This window comes from Myotis yumanensis, unplaced genomic scaffold, assembly GCF_028538775.1.
Source record: "Myotis yumanensis isolate MYYU_CA2020_CCGP unplaced genomic scaffold, mMyoYum1.0.hap1 SCAF_15, whole genome shotgun sequence".
In the NCBI taxonomy this organism is placed as follows: Eukaryota; Metazoa; Chordata; class Mammalia; order Chiroptera; family Vespertilionidae; genus Myotis; species Myotis yumanensis.
This window is the reverse complement of record NW_027223766.1, coordinates 28860842-28880132: the sequence shown is the minus strand read 5'-3', so window position 1 is coordinate 28880132 and position 19291 is coordinate 28860842. Positions and strand designations below refer to the sequence as shown.

The 19291-nt window shown below is 41.5% G+C and overlaps 1 protein-coding gene across 1 annotated transcript in view; it reads right to left on the bottom strand.

Annotated features, from left to right (window-relative positions):
• The window catches only part of SNTB1 (syntrophin beta 1), a 200012-nt gene that overhangs the window by 5841 nt on the left and 174880 nt on the right, over positions 1 to 19291 (bottom strand). The window contains exons 5-6 of the mRNA XM_070392404.1: positions 6028 to 6224; positions 1014 to 1204 (exon numbers count right to left, since the gene is read on the bottom strand). Coding sequence (XP_070248505.1) covers positions 1014 to 1204; positions 6028 to 6224 — 388 coding nt within the window. The remainder of the gene's footprint in view (positions 1 to 1013; positions 1205 to 6027; positions 6225 to 19291) is intronic.

The window sequence follows — 19291 nt, the reverse complement described above, 5'->3', positions numbered from 1 at the left end:
ATTGAGACTAGTTATTACCAAATCAAGATCCTCTTTGACCTTCTACATTCCACAGCTTAAATGAGATGCTATGTCTTCCTGAGAAATGTCAAGAACTACACTTGCTAGAAAATAGAAGGAAGGGCAGTTCTCACCCTTCAGTGGATCTGAACTAATGTACTTTCTCATTACAGCAGGTGGTAATAATCGCGGAGTGAAACACAGGGACTATTTGAATTGATATGAAAAGCATGATGTCTTCATTGGCAAATTGGCATTTTGTTGGACATTTCACATTTTCCCCAAACTTCTGGGCCTTTGGCCCTCTCTCCCCTGTGGCTTGGAATCTGCCCCTGGTCCAGCCCCTCCTACCTCAGTGCTCTCTATGCCCTCTGCTCCTGTGGGACCTCCCAGGTGACCAGAACCTGCTATTTCACATCTCTGCATCCCTGATACAATACAACGCCAACGCTAGATCAAATGCTTGATACTTTTTTAAAATGATGTACATGTGAAGCTATATTTGAGCATAATTTAATGCTGACTTCATAAAGGATTATTTCCTTGGGTTCAAATAGTTATGTAGTATTCTAGTGGAAAATAAGACTAACATAAATAAATGGAAAAAATAGATTTGATCAGTTTTTTAAGGATCAAATAAGACATGAACCTGGCCCTAGCCAGTTTGGTTCAGTGGATGGAGCGTTGACCTTAGGGACTGAAGGATCCTGGGTTCAATTCCAATTCAAGGGCACATGCCCGGGGTGTGGGCTCGATCCCCACTAGGGGGGCGTTCAGGAGGCAGCCGATCTATGATTTCCTCTCATCATTGATGTTTCTATCTCTCCCTGTCCCTTCCTCTCTGAAATCAATAAAAATATATTTAAAAGGAAAAAAAGACATGAACCTGCAAGTACTTTTTAAATAGTCAAATGATAAATAAATACAAGGCAGCACTATGTTTGCGAGCCATTGTAGGTGTGTTGGATAATGAAATATAGGAAATCACACTTTCTAAAGAAAAGGGAACTTACAATCTCTCCATCTTTGCCTCCAAAATCTAAATACAGCATCCTGATTCCATCATCTGAAGACATTTTCAACTTTTCATATGGGGCCTGTATGATTGTCTTGGGAAAGGCACCCTCCTGTGGTTCAGTGGTGATAGAAAATCCATTGTCATAATGTATGGTCAGACGGCACTCCTGGTTTCTGTAGGTGCAAGCTGCAGGGAGAGAGGAAGAGAAAGAGAGAGATGAACCATGGAAGGCAATCCATTTTCCCAGGCACTTACATTTCAACTTTCCTCAGTCCCAGGGGCCAGCCCCAAATTTCTTTCTAAAGTTAAAAAGAAGTAATTGTCAATTAAAATATTCTCCTTGGGTTGATTTTGAGCTTGTAATTTTACTTGCTCCATGAAACTAAAGGGAATAAATGGAAAGAAATCCCGTTTGCTGGGATTTACTGCATTTTATCTGGCCTCCAGCCCTAATCTGCCCGTCAGACAACACATAGGGGTCCTTGTCTCAAGCCTGAAAAAACTGATATCTGATTTAGAGTAAGCAGCTACCTCTGAATCTTCATCATCATCATCATCACCACCAAAACACACACACACACACACACACACACACACACACACACGGGCGCACACTATCGTCTTTATTACCAGGTGAGAAAAACAAGCATTGCATTGCCAAAATTCACAAATGTGACACACCTAAGAAGTCAGGAGTGAGTTGTTCAAAAATAATCTAATTTTTTTTTTTTTTAAGAAAGTTGAACCAAGCTCATTTTATAAGAGGAGTGCCTTTTTAAATTTCCTGATGAGCGGATCACCTTGGCCCTGGAAAAGCAGTTGTAATTGATAGATATCAGGTGTGGCCCCTGCATGAAGAGGGCTGTGTCCTTCCTCTGCTCAGTGTGGTGTCCAGGAACCTCGGGTGCTGCCCACATGGTGCCCTCTGAGCCAAAGGAACAAAACTGAAGCCTCCCGATCGATCAGGTGAGGTGCCGGCTTTCCTCTGTGGTGCTGTGCTCATTGCGTTTAGGAAGGAGACTAGTGCTTTGAGCTTACGAGCTGGTGACGGGACTGCCATCAGAATCTGAGTTCCCATTAGGAAGACTTGAGAATACTTAAAACCCTTGACCAAAGAGTTCTGGAAAGGTTAACAAGTATTGACTGGACTTTTTTTTTTTTTTAATCACAAACCACCACATTTAACAGACTCTGGCAAGCAAATCCACTCAGGCCTCCATAAACACGTGAAAGCTCTTGAGGGAGGGGGTTCTGGAAGAGCAGAATAAGGGCATTATTGATCCCTCTTTACCATCTCTAGCTTAGCTCTGCATTATAAACCAAACTGAATTTTACTTTCCACACCCTTCTGTAGCAGGACCTTAGCTGGATATTATACAGGTGAAAAAAAGCAAAGATTAGAGAGGTGAGCTTGCCACAACTCAGGTGGATTAGATTTCAAAATTCAAGTTCTTTCCACTCTGTGCCATGTAGCTTCTCACCCTCTGGGACTCAGGATACGGAGGGTTGTGGAGAGGGATCTTGGCATCTCAGAGTAATAACAACAGTGGGGTGGGTGGCAGAGGCCTGCAGAGTGTGGCAGGAGCAACAGAGGTCCAAATGTGCTCACAGAATGAGGTGGCTTCTCATCGAAGCTCCTTTAGAACACAAACCCCTTCCTCCGACTTACCCCAGGCAGCATTCAACTTGTAACAAAGGGCTGATATTTTCCAAAGGCACATTCTCTATTAGTCTTTGAGTCCTTCAATAAGCCTTGTTATCTTCTCAGAAAGGCCCTAGACCACTGCCACCCCTCTGGCCCAAGGATAACCAAGGATAGTGGTAGACATACTTATGGCTTCTCATCTTGAATCCTTGTTTTTGACAACTTTCACTTCTACCACCTGCAGAATATGTGTGTGAATGGGTTCTAACTCTGGGTTTCTTTTTTCCCCTTCCTCTATGTTTGAACTTTAAAATTATGCCATCAGATATTCTGAATGGACTGGTTGTGGTTATTTTTAATTCTAGTTGACTTCAGATGGCATTCATGGCCTTTATGTAATAGAATTAGTTACCTGAAGACGCTCTCAACCTACACAGGATAAACTGAACACATTAGCAAGTTAATTGAAGCCCTGATTAAAACCTAAGCCCCTTTGCCCAACTCTGCAGGCATCTTTCAATTTGTAGCTGGGTTGCACCATTGCTCGTTGCCATCATCTCTTTTCTCCCAGCATCCAACTAGATCAGTCCACACAAGTCTGTGTTAGTCTCCTTTGGCTGGTCTACCAGCAGCCTCATTGTTTTCCTGTTGAAATAGAGTTCTGTTTATTGAGCGAGAAGGAGTTTACAGAATTTGTGGAATGTCAACTAAACCGGATCCCTTTGGCTATCTTTATTCTTTCCTAGAACACTCCAAAATTGTTGCAAGGAGTCTGAACTTTCTCTGATAATACACGTAAAACTTCATTCAATTTTGTTTTTAGGTGGCTTATGAGTTTCCCTACTCATGGGTTCAAAAACTCCAGTTTTTCTTGCCATGCAGAATGGGCATGTAAACTTAAATAAGATTCAGTGACCAAAAAAGGTTTTCAACAATGTTGGAGAATATTTAGGGACATTCATTTGTTTCAGGTTAATTTCAAAAAGATCAATTAGCTTGGAGATGCAGCAAAAATTCTACAAAGTAATTGGTTTTTCATATTTGCACAAGTAGAGGAAATGTGGAGAAACCCTACTACACATTGATGTGTGTCCCATCTTTTCAAATACTCCTGGTGCAGGAGGAAGCTGCACCCAGTGCAGTACCACTCACAGAGGCCAGGGGCCAGCAGCATCAGCGCCACCTGGTACTTCAGTAGATGCAAGTGCTCAGGCCCCACCCCAGACAGGTGGGATCAGATCCTCTGGGGTGGGAGTCAGCAATCTGAGGCTTTGGAGGATAGCACTTCAAAACATTGTTTTTGTTGCTGATTTCAGCACAGCTAAAGTTCGGAAACACCGTGCCCATAATGTCACGTGGGAAATCCTTGAGAGCAGAGCTGTACTGCAGGGCTTCCCACTGCGAAGGAGAGGCTCTAGATTTCCACTGTCCAACGTAGTAGCCAGTAGGCACAAGTGGCGGTTGAGCACATGAAGTGTGGCTAGTGTGACTGAGGAACTTATTTAATTTTAATTGATTTCAATTTAAGTAGCCACACATGGCCAGAGTCTAGTATACTGGCCCGCATAGGTCTGGAGAAATACTTACAAGAGAAACCACTGGTAATACTTAGTGAGCACTTACTATGTGCCAAGTGGTAGGTGTTTTACATGGATTATTTCTCTCAATTCTTGATTACACCCTATGAGGTAGGTATTATGAGTTCCTCCTTTTTATAGATGGAAAAAATTAGGAGGTTTCAGTAAGAGACTGAGAAAGAAATAGAGCTGGAGTTTGAATCCAGGCCATTCTGACTTTAAAACCCACACTTGTGATTATTATCTTGTACTACATTCTCAAAGATAGAGAAAAATGAAAGAACTGGCAAGAAAGCACAAGAGAAGAAGGTACTGAGAATGTTATAAGAAGCACCTTCAAAGCTGGGTTTACTGGAAGACTGCTGTTGAGGATACTCCGCACTGTGTCACCTAATGCCCCGTTTATGAGTGGCCACAGGAGACCTAGACGACGAAGGTGGTCTTGGGCCTCAGAACCAGAAACAATTTGTCTTAGAGCTCAGAATCAGGAATAGTAGCATTACAGGCGGTGTTAACTGTATGTTGTGCTGGCTGATGGAAAACACTGGCTTAACTATGGAGTCCACCTTAGCAGATGTACAAGACTTTACAGCATGTATTTCCTATCAATCTATCTATCTATCTATCATCTATTTTTCATCTAGCTACCTACCTACCTGCCTATCTATCTGTATGGATTGGGCATGAAAAATTACTTATCACAGCATTCTGAACAGAACTGTTGTTTTGGGAACACTGACAGAACAGTGAGAAGTTCCATGTCTCTGTAGACAGTTCAGGGAATGAAGAATGGACCTGAGAGAGACACAACGTAGAGTTAAAGTCAATGCTGTTGTTTTTTAGGTGTGTGATCTTGGGCAAGTTACTTAAGAATTTGCTTTCTGACTTGTAAAATTACCAAGACAGGGGAATCGTGAGGATTATTAGATGAGATGAGGCTATGCATTGTGACCTAGGAGACACACACACATACACATACACACACAACCCAAAACAGTATTTACACTGATGTTTCTATTCCAAATTATTTCATTTTCCAATTCTTGGTCTTGTCTCAATTAGTGGATTTTAGGAACCCAAGAGGGTTGTTTCTCACAGAATTATATAAATTGCCTGGCATATAGCAAGTTCTCAATCAATAGTACAGTATAGAAGGGTTCTTCCTTCTACACACACGTCCCATTTCTAACTTGTCCTATCTTAGCGCACTACAAGAATGTGGATTGTGCTCAGTTGTGTGCTCCCTCCATCCTGCTCACCTCTCCATTCATACCAGGGGCAGGGGTGACTGCTGAGTGTCCCCAAGCATCAACCCTTTGCTCTGCTTCCCCCACTGAGATGCCTTTGGTTCTGGCTCTTTTCTTAGAGCCGGTTGTCCAGTTTTCTGATCAGTTCTGCGATCTACCTAATATATTTTCAACAATTATATCCTGTGATAAAGTACTCAGAATCCATTTCTGTTGTTTATAACAAGAACCCTTCTGGTTGGTGCCTTCACGTTCATGCCTCCAGTGAGCCACCTGGCTTATAGGCAGGAAACTGTATCTGCCTTGCCAAATCAGAACTTTTCTTGAATGAAGATGGGCTAAGGCTTTCCACAAAGTCTTTGGCTCCTGTTCAGGAGGGCATGTGGTATGCCTTAATTTAGAAGACTTTATGTTTACCTTTGACATTTTAAGTATCCCCAAAGGCCAGGAATGGGAGCCACTTTGAGGCCAGGGCGAAGTAGAGGGTGTGTTCTTCCTGTAAGAGTGTGACATGGGGAGCCCGTAGCCAGCAGTGCTCACCTGTGGTGACTTCGGTAATGAGTTCAGCTGAGTTGTGGCAGCCCTGTACTATGCTCCTGGTCCAGTGGGAGAGGTCCCTGCTGATTTCAGCCCTGAAGAGATGCGTTTCAATCCCCTGCCTGGTACCCGTTCGTGTTGCAAAGGACAGATCCACACCAGCCTGGGGAGATCCTTTCCCTGGACCTGAATGGACCAGCCTGTTGAGGGAGAGAGAGGAGAGAAAGAGAGATCACCAAAGATCATCAAAGTTGAACTGCCTTAATCACCTGACATGTCATTTGGTGACTTGCTGTCATTCTTCTGATCTGAATGAAAGGGTTCACTGCACCCTTGTGATCGCCAGGGCTTTCTGCCACCCCTTCACCCAGTTCCCCTCCGATGGTCAAGTGAGATTAAGAAGGTGTCCAACAACTTTGCATCAAGTTGCATATGCAGAGGGGTTGATTAATATGATTTTAACTAACAGTACATAAATTCAACTATACTCATTCATCCAAAAAGAAAGAATTGAGTAAATGAGAGAGACAACAATTTAATAGTGTGTAAAATTCCCTCCACGGTTTCATTCCTGGACGGAACAGGGAAGCCATTGTTTCCTGGCTTAGACACAGGTCCCCTGTTTCCTGTAGTTGGGAGCATCTGGCTGCACTGAGGGTACGTCTGGGTGTGCATTTTTCATGCACATGTTTCCAAATGCAGGGGAACAGCCATGGGACTCCATTGAGGAAGTAGCAACCTGTGTTAAAACTTGAGAAAGAAGAGGCGATGCTGGACTTCCTGAGAAAAGGAAGGTAACTGAACTTTATAGGAGATTCAAGGGATTTTCAAGAGTGATTTTTACTGCACACGTTGTTTGTACTGACTTCAGAATGCTTTCTGAAAAGCCAGACTTAAAAGTCTCAGAGTCCTACTTTCTGAGCAGGCACTGGCTAGTCCTACTTCTTGCTTGCAAACACTTGGATTTCTCAAGCTCTCGCCTACTTCTTGATATCTCAACCTTCTTTTGGGAGAGACTGTCATATCAATAATTTGCAGGATAGCATAAGTATAATTTAATAAATGTTACTTCTCTTTGGGGTCTTTTTATTTTCAGCCTTATCTTTTAACACAGAAAGAAACAATTTATTAGTTGCTCCAGATATCTCAGGTCTATTTGCTTGGGGGAGGCGGGGAGGGAGTTATTTTCTTAGGCAAAGCCCTTGTTACCTCTAGATTAAAACCTGCACAAAGGAAATCCAAAAGCTTATATTCTCATGTAAGCATAAGCATTGTAAGCCAGAGTTATCAATGTAATAAAACATATTGTAGCTTGTTGAATTTCTAGCAACAAGCTTGCTATATAACTTAGAGGAGCTTTTCTTTACTTACAAAGTTAGTGGTGTGTAGTGCCAACTTGCAGAAAAAGCATTGAAAAACCTTTTGGCTGTAAAATTCTTTGAAGATTGAGAAATTCACAAGAGAGAACAAATATTGGCAAGACTATGGTGAGGAGGGAACCCTTGTCTGTTGGTGGGATTGGAAATTGGTCTTCCATTATGGATACTAGTATATGGAGGTTCCACAAAAAAATTAAAATTAGAACTACCATATGATCCAGCAATCCCATTTCTGGGAATACATTCAAAGGAAGTAAAATCAGTATCTCAGAGAAATATCTGCACTCCATGTTCATTGCAGCATTATTCACAATAGCCAAGCTATGAAAACAACTTGAGTGCCTATCGATGGATAAATGTGGAATATTATTCAGCCTTTAAAAATAAGGAAATCTTGCCATTTGCAACAGCATGGATACACCTGGAGGGCATTATACTAAGTGAAATAAGCCAAACAGAGAAGAACAAATACTGTATGATTTCACTTACATGTGGAATCGGGGGGTGGGGGGGGGCTCACAGAAATAGACAGTACAATGATGGTTGTCAGGGGCTGGGGACTGGGGCAAATGAGGAGATAATTGTCAAAGGGCACAAGCTTTTAGTTATAAAATGAATAAGGCTCCAATGGATAGCCTGGTAACTACAGTTAATGACACTGTATTTTATACTTGAAATTTGCTAAGAGAGTAGATCTTAAGTGTTCTCACCAAAACAAACAAAAAGGTAATCATATGAGGTGATGTGTTCATTAACTTCACCATGGTAATCATTTCACATGTATCCTCAGTTTTCTTTCTTTCTTTTTTTAAATTGATTTTTAGAGAGTAAAGAAAGGAGAGGGAGAGAGGGAGAGAGAAACATTAATGTGAGAGTGAAACGTCAACTCCCTGCCGCCTGCAGGCCTCCTACCGGGGATTGAGCCAGGAATCTGGGCATGCGCCCTGACCAGAAATCCGACCTATAACCTGCCAGGGTCTCAGTTTTCTTATTTTAAAAGCATAATCCCTGCCTCCTATGATTAGTATTAAATATAATAAAATATATAAAGCACTTATTCCAGTATTTAGTGCATCATAGTAAGCATTCAAGAAAAAGGCGTTCCTTTGTGCCTTCCCTCGCCTAACATCCTCACTTTCTAGCCCCTAAATTTCCACCTAGGGCACCTTGACTCTGTCACAATCCAGGGCCAGCATAAATGTAACAGAGAGACAGGGAAACAAGAAAAAATATGCCGCCCTCATGGAGAAATGTCACTTTTTTGTGAATTTTCAACTGATATTTATTTTTCTCAAAAGTGACTATAAAATTGAAGCCAATAATAACTGGAAAATGCAATTTGTTAGAAAATTGGCACTTGGTAGGTCTGTGTACAAGGGATGAAATTACTAACAGAGTGTAATGTGCATGAGGGCCCTGTGTCTAGCTGACCAATACCACGTATGGGGAGTGCTTGGGGGGAACCCAGCACCTTATAGGAAGTAATGATGAGAAGAGAGCCTTTGGAGGGAGGACCATCGGTGTACTTTGTTAGTCATCTCATCACCAAATCCTCATTGATTGAAAAGAAAAGGAAATAATTCAGTTTTCAACTATCCAAGTGTGAATGTTGTAATAATTATACTAAAGGACACGTAAGTTTGCTATCTGAAGAATAGCAGGCAGGCTGAATTATGTGTTCTTTTGACTATGCCAATATTGGCGGATGAAACGTAAAATTCTGTATGTAAACTATGAGATAAAGCCAATTATCTTTCCTGCTACCTTGTGTACATACTGGTAATAAATCCCACATATATCCACAGGATGCATATGACTACACATCTCCTAGATGGAGTGTTATACAGACCTTGAAAATTATTTTATAAATGTATATTTAAATATGGGATATGCATATATGTCTCTTGAACAGCTCTAGATATGCAATTCAAGTATGTAAAAGAAAAGCTTAGAAACAATTTTATTAAGGTGTCAAGAAATTTTATGGGTGATTTCATTTCTTCTGTTTTTTTTTATTCCTAAATTTTTCTCTAAACATATACTACACAACTTAAAGATTAGCTTTAAGAGGTTACCAGACTGAAATGAACCCAAATTTTGCACTCTGATATTTAGAATGAGGACTTCCATTGCAAAGAATAATACCTGCATTTGGACCCTGTGTGGCGTTCATGCCTTATGTGTTGTTTGTTTGATAGTGGCAGTTCAGTGCTGGAATACTAGATGAGCTTAACTCTGGCATGTCTGTGTCTGGGTTATTCTAAATTGCCAATGTTTAGCTCCTAATACCTAATGCTTATTGGCTGTGGTTATGGAATAGCCTTTCTCAGGATGAAATTAACTGATCCACGTGGAATGAAACCCATATCTGTGGCCTCATTAATCCCTTACACAAACCTACTGGCTTCCTTAAATGGGACAGGAGAGATGTGGAGACTCGCCAGTTGAAGTTACAAGATCCTTTTGGATTCAGAGCTGCTCTAAGGGGCCTTAGAGGAACTTCCTGCTCTGTTCAAGTCTCTTCTCCTTCCAGCTGACCACCAAAAATCAATCACTAAATCATTCATCCATTCAATCAATCAAAAATTCACTAGTCACGAACTGCTGTATCCCACATATATGTATGGTACATTGTTATGGACTGAATTATGTCCCCCTAAAAATTCATATGTTGAAGTCCTAACCCCTGATTTGATTGTATTTAGAAATAGGCGTATAAGGAGTTAATAAAGGTGTGGCCTTAACCAAGAGAACGAGTGTCCTTAAATAAAACAGAAGAGATACCTGAGAGCACTCTCCCTCTGCACTCACACAGAGGAAAGGCCCTGAGAGGACAGAGCAAGAAGGCAGCTGGCTGGCTGTAAGCCAGGAAGAAAACCCTCACCAGAAACTAACCCCACCCCACCCTGATCTTGGAGTTCTAGCCTCCAGACATGTGAGGAACTAAATTTCTGTGGTTTAAGCCATCAAGTTTGTGGCATTTTGTTAAGGCAGCCTGAGCAGACAAATAAAAGCAAGGCTAGGGGTAGTGTGAGAACAGACGTGGTCCCTGCCTTGAGGAGATACAGTTCTTCCTTACTAATTCCCACGGCCTCTCCATTCCAGGTTCAGCCCCAGGTCTTAGGAGACTCAGTCCTACAATATGAAGGAGAGTCAGAACCAGCCTCTGACAAATGACAAATGAAGGACATGAGCCAGGGTTAGGTGTTATCTGGAGAACTATTCCTCCTCATTGGGGCACCTGATTATTATGAATATCTTCCTCCAGAGGGAAAGCAATTCCATCACAAGAATGGAGAGCAGTGTATTCTGGGACAAGGACAAAGAAGGGCATCACAGTTATTAACATATTTGTTATTTCATTCCTATCAAGATATAGGAAATAGACTTCCTTTCGGTTCTTTATATCATCGCAGCTAGTTGCTTTTGACTATCCACAGCAATAATTTGGGGATGTTACATAGAAATGTAGACATTCACCACTGTGCCATGGTGAGGAGGCTAGACAGAGATTTGGTTGTTTTATAAATCATGGCACTGCAAAGATGACACAGGGCACTGAACAACTTAAGATCAAGATCCTTTCTCTTACCCCTTTTGTGAGAGGTGTAGCAGCTACTAGGAAGAGAGAGAGAAAAAATAGTGGACTGATTACACTCATAAATGCTCTGTGAAATCTTTCTCTTGAGATGAATTTGTATTGGCATATTTCCAACCCCAAGCCAATAGAATACATTGGATATACAGCCTTGGATACTATGTTGTCCAGTAGTCTGCTCTCTGAGCATCTTCACTCAGAGGCCTCACAGGCACCTCAGACTCAATGTAAGCTAACGCTACATTGCTTAAGGTCCTTGAGATCTTAATAATTAAATATCTGGGTTCTGAGTTACGTTACACCAGGATCCACAAGGGCCATGCCCACTGCAAAGGACAGGAAGTTTTCACTGGTTGTTAACACACTGTTCAAAAGAAAGAGTCATTCAGATGGCACATTGAATATCCAAAGGAGGACAGATTCCCTAGCAATGCCAAAGACAACAGGAGCTGCTATCTTTAGATGTTTGTGGTGCAGGACGATAAGGAGGAGGCAGCGCTGCATTCAGGCTAACAGTGATATGACGGATGGCTGAAAGAAAATATAACCTGTACTTTCTTACTTTGCTGCTTTATGAGAAGAATGGTTTGAGATTTGAGCCTGAGTAAGGTGGTGGAAGCCCAGGAAAAAGTGGTATTGGGAGGAGCACACCACTGCTTCAAAGGAACACAAGTCCTTGCTGGGAAGATTACACACCAGGCACTGGCAGGATGGAGACACTACATGGGTGACACGCAGGTGGAATCTTTGGGAAATCGGGGAGAACAAGTGAGAGACTAGAAGATAGGAAAAGTGGAAATGATATCCTGGTTTTCAAAATGTGGAAGAAATTAGATTCTGTGACCCTGTTCCTAAGCAAGATTTTGTAATGGATTTTTTCAGTAATCATCTTTCACTTTGGAAAACAGGCAACAGTAGTTTGTGAGAGCCTATGTGGCTTTCTTATATTCAACTATTTCATTCAGAAACAAGATTACTGGAAAAGTGATAGAGGAAGTGAACATTCAGAAGAAAGGTATTGACAATTCGATCCTCATTTGGACTTTACAGCTTATCAGTCAGATGAGTACTTTGTTAAGTGACCCACAAGCCATTATGAGTCCATTTAATTAAGGATGGAGGCAGAGCTGTGGCCTCAGACCTACCCTGTTCAACATTTCTATCAATGATGTATGAAGTTGTAAAATACATGGACATCAACTCAGTGGAAGATCCAGAACTAGTAATAAGAAGAAGCATGGGTTAAGGATATAAGATTGTTAAGCACTGAGGTTAACCCAGAAACAACAACAACAAAACTAGAAGGAGGGAGACATGGTATTGAAGCACCATTGGATATTTAGTTATGGTTGACTCAACCCAGAGTTACTAACAACAATAATTCACATGAATGGAATGAAATGAGGTGATGCTCCTGTGTTCTTCTATGCTGAGCAGACCATGCCTAAAATACACCATTTTTTTGTTCTGTGAATCTCTTTGGCAGTGAAATGAAACCCATGGACCCCAATTCTGAATAATGTGTGTAAATTTATCACAAAGGAAACCAGTGATACTGAAATGTAATTCCATCCCAATATCATGATGTTGAAGACTATGATCAGAATAGCAGAGTACCCAAAACTCCTTCAGAAAGAGCATAATTTGGAGACATCCTGTCTGGAGAAGAGAAGACTCTGTGTGGGAAATGAGAAGGAGGAAGGGGCAAGTATAAATGTCTGCAGTACCTGTGGAGGGTTTGAGCATAGGCTGGTCAGTGACGTCCCAGGGATGGAAGGGACAGCTCTCACCTTGAGAGTCCACAGTCTGATCAAAGCCATCCCTAGACCTTGGCCCACCTAGGAAGAACCATTCTTGGAGCACATGATTTGTTTTGTGAGATCTAAGATGAGACTGTCTAAGCTGGCCGCCAGCAGGTGTTCTTGAATGCCTACTCTGTAAGGCCCGTGGCTCATATGCCGAAGTTGACAGCTCCTGGCTAAGGAGATATTGGGGATAACAAACTTGCTGTTGACAGCACAGCCGTCAAGACCAACCATCGCATGATCTCCTCAAGGTAGGTGCCCCTTCTCTGGACTCCCGCACATTGTTATCAATCCATTTGCCCCACTGCTGTAAGATTGGCACCTCATCTCCCTCACCAGACTTTGATGTCCTGCAGAGTAGGAGCCTTGTTCCATCTCTCCCCGAGTCTGTGGTGTCCAGCATCCTACTTGACACATGTTAGGTGTTCAATTCATGCAATTCATGTTGGTGACTAACTACCTAAATGCAAGTTTATCAAAAACGCTTTAAAAATGTGACTGCAAGGTTGCAAAGGAAAGAACACACACACACACACACACACACACACACACACACACACACATTGACCTATTTTGAAATGCTTTGAAACTGTGGGGTCAGTGAAAGGCCTCCTAAAAGACTCTTCATTTGTAGTAGACCATACTGGGGAACACATTATAGTAGCCAAATTCTAGACACTAAGTACCTAGTAAATGTCAGTGGGACATTAAAATGTTAAAAGTCATCACTTGGGCATTTGGAAAGGTAGGGCTAAGGACAGAATCCATCTGCCTGAAGTTTTCCCATTGTGCCAAGAACAGCCTCTTTATTTTCCTCCCCAGATTCTTCCCAAAGATTTTTCCTGATCTATAGTCTCAGGAGGGACTCTGAAATAGCGATTATTTATCTTTCAATTATTTTACATTTCAAGCTATTTATGTATCCTTAAAAATATGACCATCTGTCTCTTATCTGTAGCATGAACTAAACTACAGCAGCCATGAAAATGCTGTCTCCCAAGGGAAGATAACTTTCTTACCCAGCCAGAAAAAATACTGGCACCCTGGGACAGACGTTCATGCTACAATTCACACCCAATTTCTAAGTTTTATCTGAAGCTGTTTGAGAAGCCGAAGGACATGCTTCATCCCTTGGTGGCAAAATTCAGATACACATTCCCAGGGTGAAAGCCATGGGTGAAAGCAACGTCACAATTACCAGCACAATTTTACATTTCCTTTTAGCTAGGAGTGTGCATAAGTGAACAAATAAATAGGACCACATGATATTAGACAGTGGAGCCTGGTACAGAATATATAGTAATAGCCATTATTGTCATTGCTTCAATCTGGGCAATAATTTTTATTTGATTATTTCCTGCTGTATGCCTTGCACCTAGAATAATTCCAGGCACATGGCAGGCACTCAGTAGATATTTGTTAAATGAACAACCAAATGAACAGCTAGACTACAAAGAGGGCTATTTTCCATGGAGTCTGTGATTGATGGCTACTATGAGAGATTATGACTTCTCTCCCACCCTCAGTCCCTCAACCACACAAAACAGTAGCTAATGCTAAATCCAAAGAATGTGGGTTACCGTCCCCTAAATGCTAGTTTCCAGATTAATTCAGTTCTGCAAAAAATGTGATTTGAAAGGTAACTGAGATGACATGTTCTAGGAGATGTGCCTAACATTCATTTCCTGTTTCTTTTTTCAACCTAGTTCTTCTTTCTATCTTTCACAACTGGTGTTTTTCGTAACGACTTGGTTATTTAGTGAGTCAGAGTTACCTTTTTTGGTCTGAGAGTAGACAGTGACCATTTTATTTAAAAAAGGTACAAATCATTAAGATTTCAAATTCATGGCCAACATGGATCTAGCAACCACTTAAAGAACTGCATATAAATGAAATGGCTCTCTAAACCAGATACAAAGAAAGGGTGAAATGTCTTAACACTACTTCAAATGCCCAGAGTGGTGGATTTGTGAGGCTGAGCATACTTTGGGGTCAAATTCTTTGTCTAAGACTTGGGGGGCAGTAGAGATATTCATTCCTGCAGAAGGCCAGGCCACATGCAGTAGATGTGATGATTTAAGTCTTTATCAATAACTGGTAGTAGGCCACAGATTGTTTCTGGCTCTTCAGATATGCCCCTTTGTCTGACTGGTTTTGATGAAAAAAAATAAAAATAAATAAAAACCTGCTTTACCAGGTATGCTGATGTACTAACTTAATTCTGGATAGGTGTTAGGGAATGTTGCCCAAAATGTTCCACATGACAACATTATCATCAATATCCTTAATTAAAACAAAAACAATTGCAGCACACAGATTCGGCCAAATTAGTAAAATTACATATTAGGTAACTGGGTTGCTAAGCAGTATTACATCCTCATTTTACTTAATTGCTGTAATTAACATTTCCCAGCAGATGCCACACAAAAAAAGTAAAAGCCACTGGTCTAGTGCTCTCTAATACTCTCAACCAGTGGCCAGTGCCCCCCCTATTAGACTCGAGGCAAGAAGTGATGGGGAAAGAATCACTAATAAGGACCAAACTTTGCGGTGGGGGGGAGGGAGGGTGGCGCCCAGGTACCAAACCCCCTCAGCCAAGAATGGCTGAACAATTACCTCATTTCTATCTTCTAAACTTCTTTCATTTGCATACGGTGGTGAAAGAGTTACATAAGGAACCATTTCTGGGAACATTTTTATTATTGAGGGATACTGACTATAAGCAAAGACCAACTTAATGTAGGAGAATGAGCAGCAAAAGAGATGGAAGCCAAGTTTTGACTACTTAGTGGTATTATCTAGATGGGTTTCCAGAGATGTTTTGTCCTAACATTCTCCATGGTCTCATGACTGTTCATGGCCAGCTGCCAGCAGTCATATGGAGGGAGGAAAGTAGATGCCTGTTAGGTGGAAGGTTGTACTGATACACTATCATTTACATTGACTCTTTGAAAGGGGTATCATGAGCTCCATTTTACAAACAAGAACTCCATGGTTCTGTGTGGTTAAGTAGCTGCCCAGGATCACATAGTAAGTGTCCAGAATTTGAACCCAGATCCACATGACCACAAAGTCTATATCTTTCCATCATGCCAGGAAAAGGGGCCACATTCCAGCTTGTCAACTACAGGTAGAAGGGCAAGTGAAGTGAGACAGTGTAATGAAGACCTCGTCATCTATGGGTTTACACCATCCATGCACTTTCCTTCCCCAAGGTCAACAAGACTCACAGTCCGACAGATAATCTCACATCACAACATCCAACATCTTGGGAAATTTTTTCTTTTAAGTTAATGGTCTGTTTATTAGTTAGCAGTCTTAGAGCTCTAATTTTTAAATATATTCTTTGAATTTTCTGGTTATCTCTTACATATTCCCCTCTCCCATCTATGCCTTAATGAGTTCAACATAGATCACAGTGTGTACAGAATATGGATTATAAAAAGGTCTCCGAGAACTTCTCCATGTAAAATAATGACAATTAAATTAGTCCTATTTTGCTGGGAAAATGAAACCATGGGTGAATAACCTGAACAATTAGCTCTTATAACGTGGCTTTTATCTGTTATATTTCGCTGCTTTTTAAAAAAATTTCCCCACTATTAATCCCTAGTACAATATTGGCCCCTAACACGAGTCTTTTAATGTTTCTTAAATAGAACAGTTTTGCCCCCAAAATAAAGCCATCATTAGGCCACTTGCCTACAGTGTTGTTATAAGTAGCATTCAGAACTAGTTTTGTGGTGTGATTGAGGGGTTCCAGACTTACCATTTCTGTCTCACACTTCTCTCCAACAACAAACAACTCTTCCATTGGCCCACTCCTTATATCTCAACTAGAGGCCCGATGCATGAAATTCATGCAAGAGTGGGCCTTCCTTTACGCAGGCTGCTGGCACCAGCTTCCCTCTGGCACCTGGGACCTGGGCTGGCTTCCCTCTGCCCCAGCTTCATCCGGAAGGATGTCTGGTCTAATTAGCATATTGCCCTTTTATTATTATAGATGTCTTTAAGACACTATGAGTCCCTGATAAATACAGTATTATACATAGGATCAAATATGTCCAATTACTTATCAGTCATTCATACATTAATTTCAATTATTTTCTCCAGTCTTAACAATTGTTAATCTTTGTCAATCACTTATTATGTCTCAGTCATATTCTAAGCATTTACATACACTGTCTCACTTGGTCCTATCAGTAACTGCGTGAAGTAGAAGACACTACTGCCCCCTTCATGATGAGGCTTGAATTCAGAGAAATTGATATTTTGCCCAATGTCACATTACAAGTAGAGGTCTCAGGATTCAACTCCTGGTTTGTCTGATGCCAAAGTCCATGGATCTTGCCACTCTACTCATTTCCACCAACAATGAGGAGCTCCCAAACTGAAGAGGGTCGCCAGGCATATGGGGACAAATGGGATGGATGGGTGTGTAGGCAAACCCCACACTTTTCAGTTTGACTAAGTGTAGAACCTTGGGCAGGTAGATCCTTTTGTGCTACCCTATGGGAATGCCGATGGACAATGCCCACATTCTCTATGAGTCAGGAGGCCCCCCATGCTTAGTGTGAAAACCACAGGCGGATTATAATATAAATGTTTGACAAGTGCAATTGGCCAAACTTTCCCTATGGAAAGCATTCCTAACATTTCGGAGACTGGCCTGAGGCAGCATCTACTTTTAGCACTTAGAAACAGGTTAGTTCCTTAGGCACCAATGATTACGCTACAACAGCTATTTTCATTTTTTTTTTTTTTTCATCTCATGGCACACATGAACTAATTACTAAAATTCTGCAGCACACCAAAAATATCTATTTTTGCCGATCCAACCAAAAATATATGTTTAATTGTGATTCATTCATACCAGATGGCTATTGTTGTGTTGGCTGTTGTCATTTTTGTTTATTTGACAATCTAAGGGAAAAGAGGTCAGTGCCCCTGACGAAGTAGTCAGGTATTACATGTTTTAAAAATTATTGTGCCACTCCAGTTGAAAATTGCTGTGCTACAAGTTTAGTAGAAACACTCAGTGTCTTTGGGTCCCAAGTGGTGTCAAATGAGAGAAGTACAGCCCAGCCAGTGTGGCTAAGTGGTTGAGCAACCACATCTGAGCAAGGAGGTCACAGCTTGATTCCCAGTCAGGGTACATGCCCGGGTTGTGGGTGTGGTCCCCAGTGTGGGGCATGCAGGAGGCAGCCGATCAATGATTCTCATCATCAATGTTTCTGTCTCTCTCTCTCTCTCCCTTCCTCTCTGAAATCAATAAAAATATATATTTTTTAAAAAATGAAAGAAGTACACATTCATCAGTTCACCTTTTCAACTACTCCAAACCCTTCGCAGGCCAACGGTCAGAGAACTGGGCTCAGACAAACCCCATTCTTTTTACAAGCTTTGTACTTCTGAACCTTTCACCAATAAACCGGATGTGCAGAATTTCTGGGCTAGACCTCCTCTAGAATTCCAGAAATACTGTGACCTTAATCTTCGCTCTCTGTAGACCCATCTCATGTGCCAATTATGACAACAGTGACAAAAAACCAACACATTTACTCCATATGGGCAAGAATTTTTTGTTTTGTTTTTTAATGTTCAGCAACATCAAATAAGCTTTGGCTAAGCAAAAAATGTTTTCCCAAGGACTCATAAAAAGCTGAGGGATGAGAACAGCTAAAATTACACCATCTTTGCAAACTTCCTGAGTGCACGCCTATAAATTGCACCGATAACACACAGAGGCACACTGTTGAAGTTTGCCAGTGGGAGAGGCGTCTGCTTGTCAATGTCTATGCATGGTGGTCAATGCCAAGAGCACATGAGTATGTCTGGGGCCACTGCTCTGAAATACAATCAAATTTTCATCTTCCAGAAAAATATAAATTAGATGTGCCTGGACCTAAAAAAAACCCAAACAAACCTAAACAAATATACAGATCAACTCTGAACTGCCTGAGGGAGTAACTCAATTTTAGAAGCAACCTGTTTCTTACTGGCCATAGTCCCAGCCATTTCTTCTTGGGCAAGGGAAAAGATTGTCTCTAGCATTCAGAACAATGCTTCCCAGCACTGCTGAGGTGAAGGCAAGGGACTGACCAGGTGCTCAGTCGTGCTGTGTGTCAGGCATTATGCTCAATAAAGCTGTGCTTACGTCATTGCTATGGATTGAATTCTACCCATCACCACCCTGTCAATCCTATGTTGGAGCTTTAACCCTCATTGAAACTATATTTAGAGATAGGGCCAATCATGAGGGAGGAGCCCTGATCCAGTGGAATTTGTATCCTTATAAGAAGAGACACCAGAGAGATCTCTCCCCGAATGTGCTAAAAGAGGCCGTGTGAACACTCAAGTAGAAGCCCACCATCTTTACGAACCAAGATGAGAGGTCTCACCGGAAACCAACTGTGCCAGCACCTAGCCCTCGACTTCCAGCTTCCAGAATTGTGAGAAAATAATTATCTGTTGCTTAAGCCACC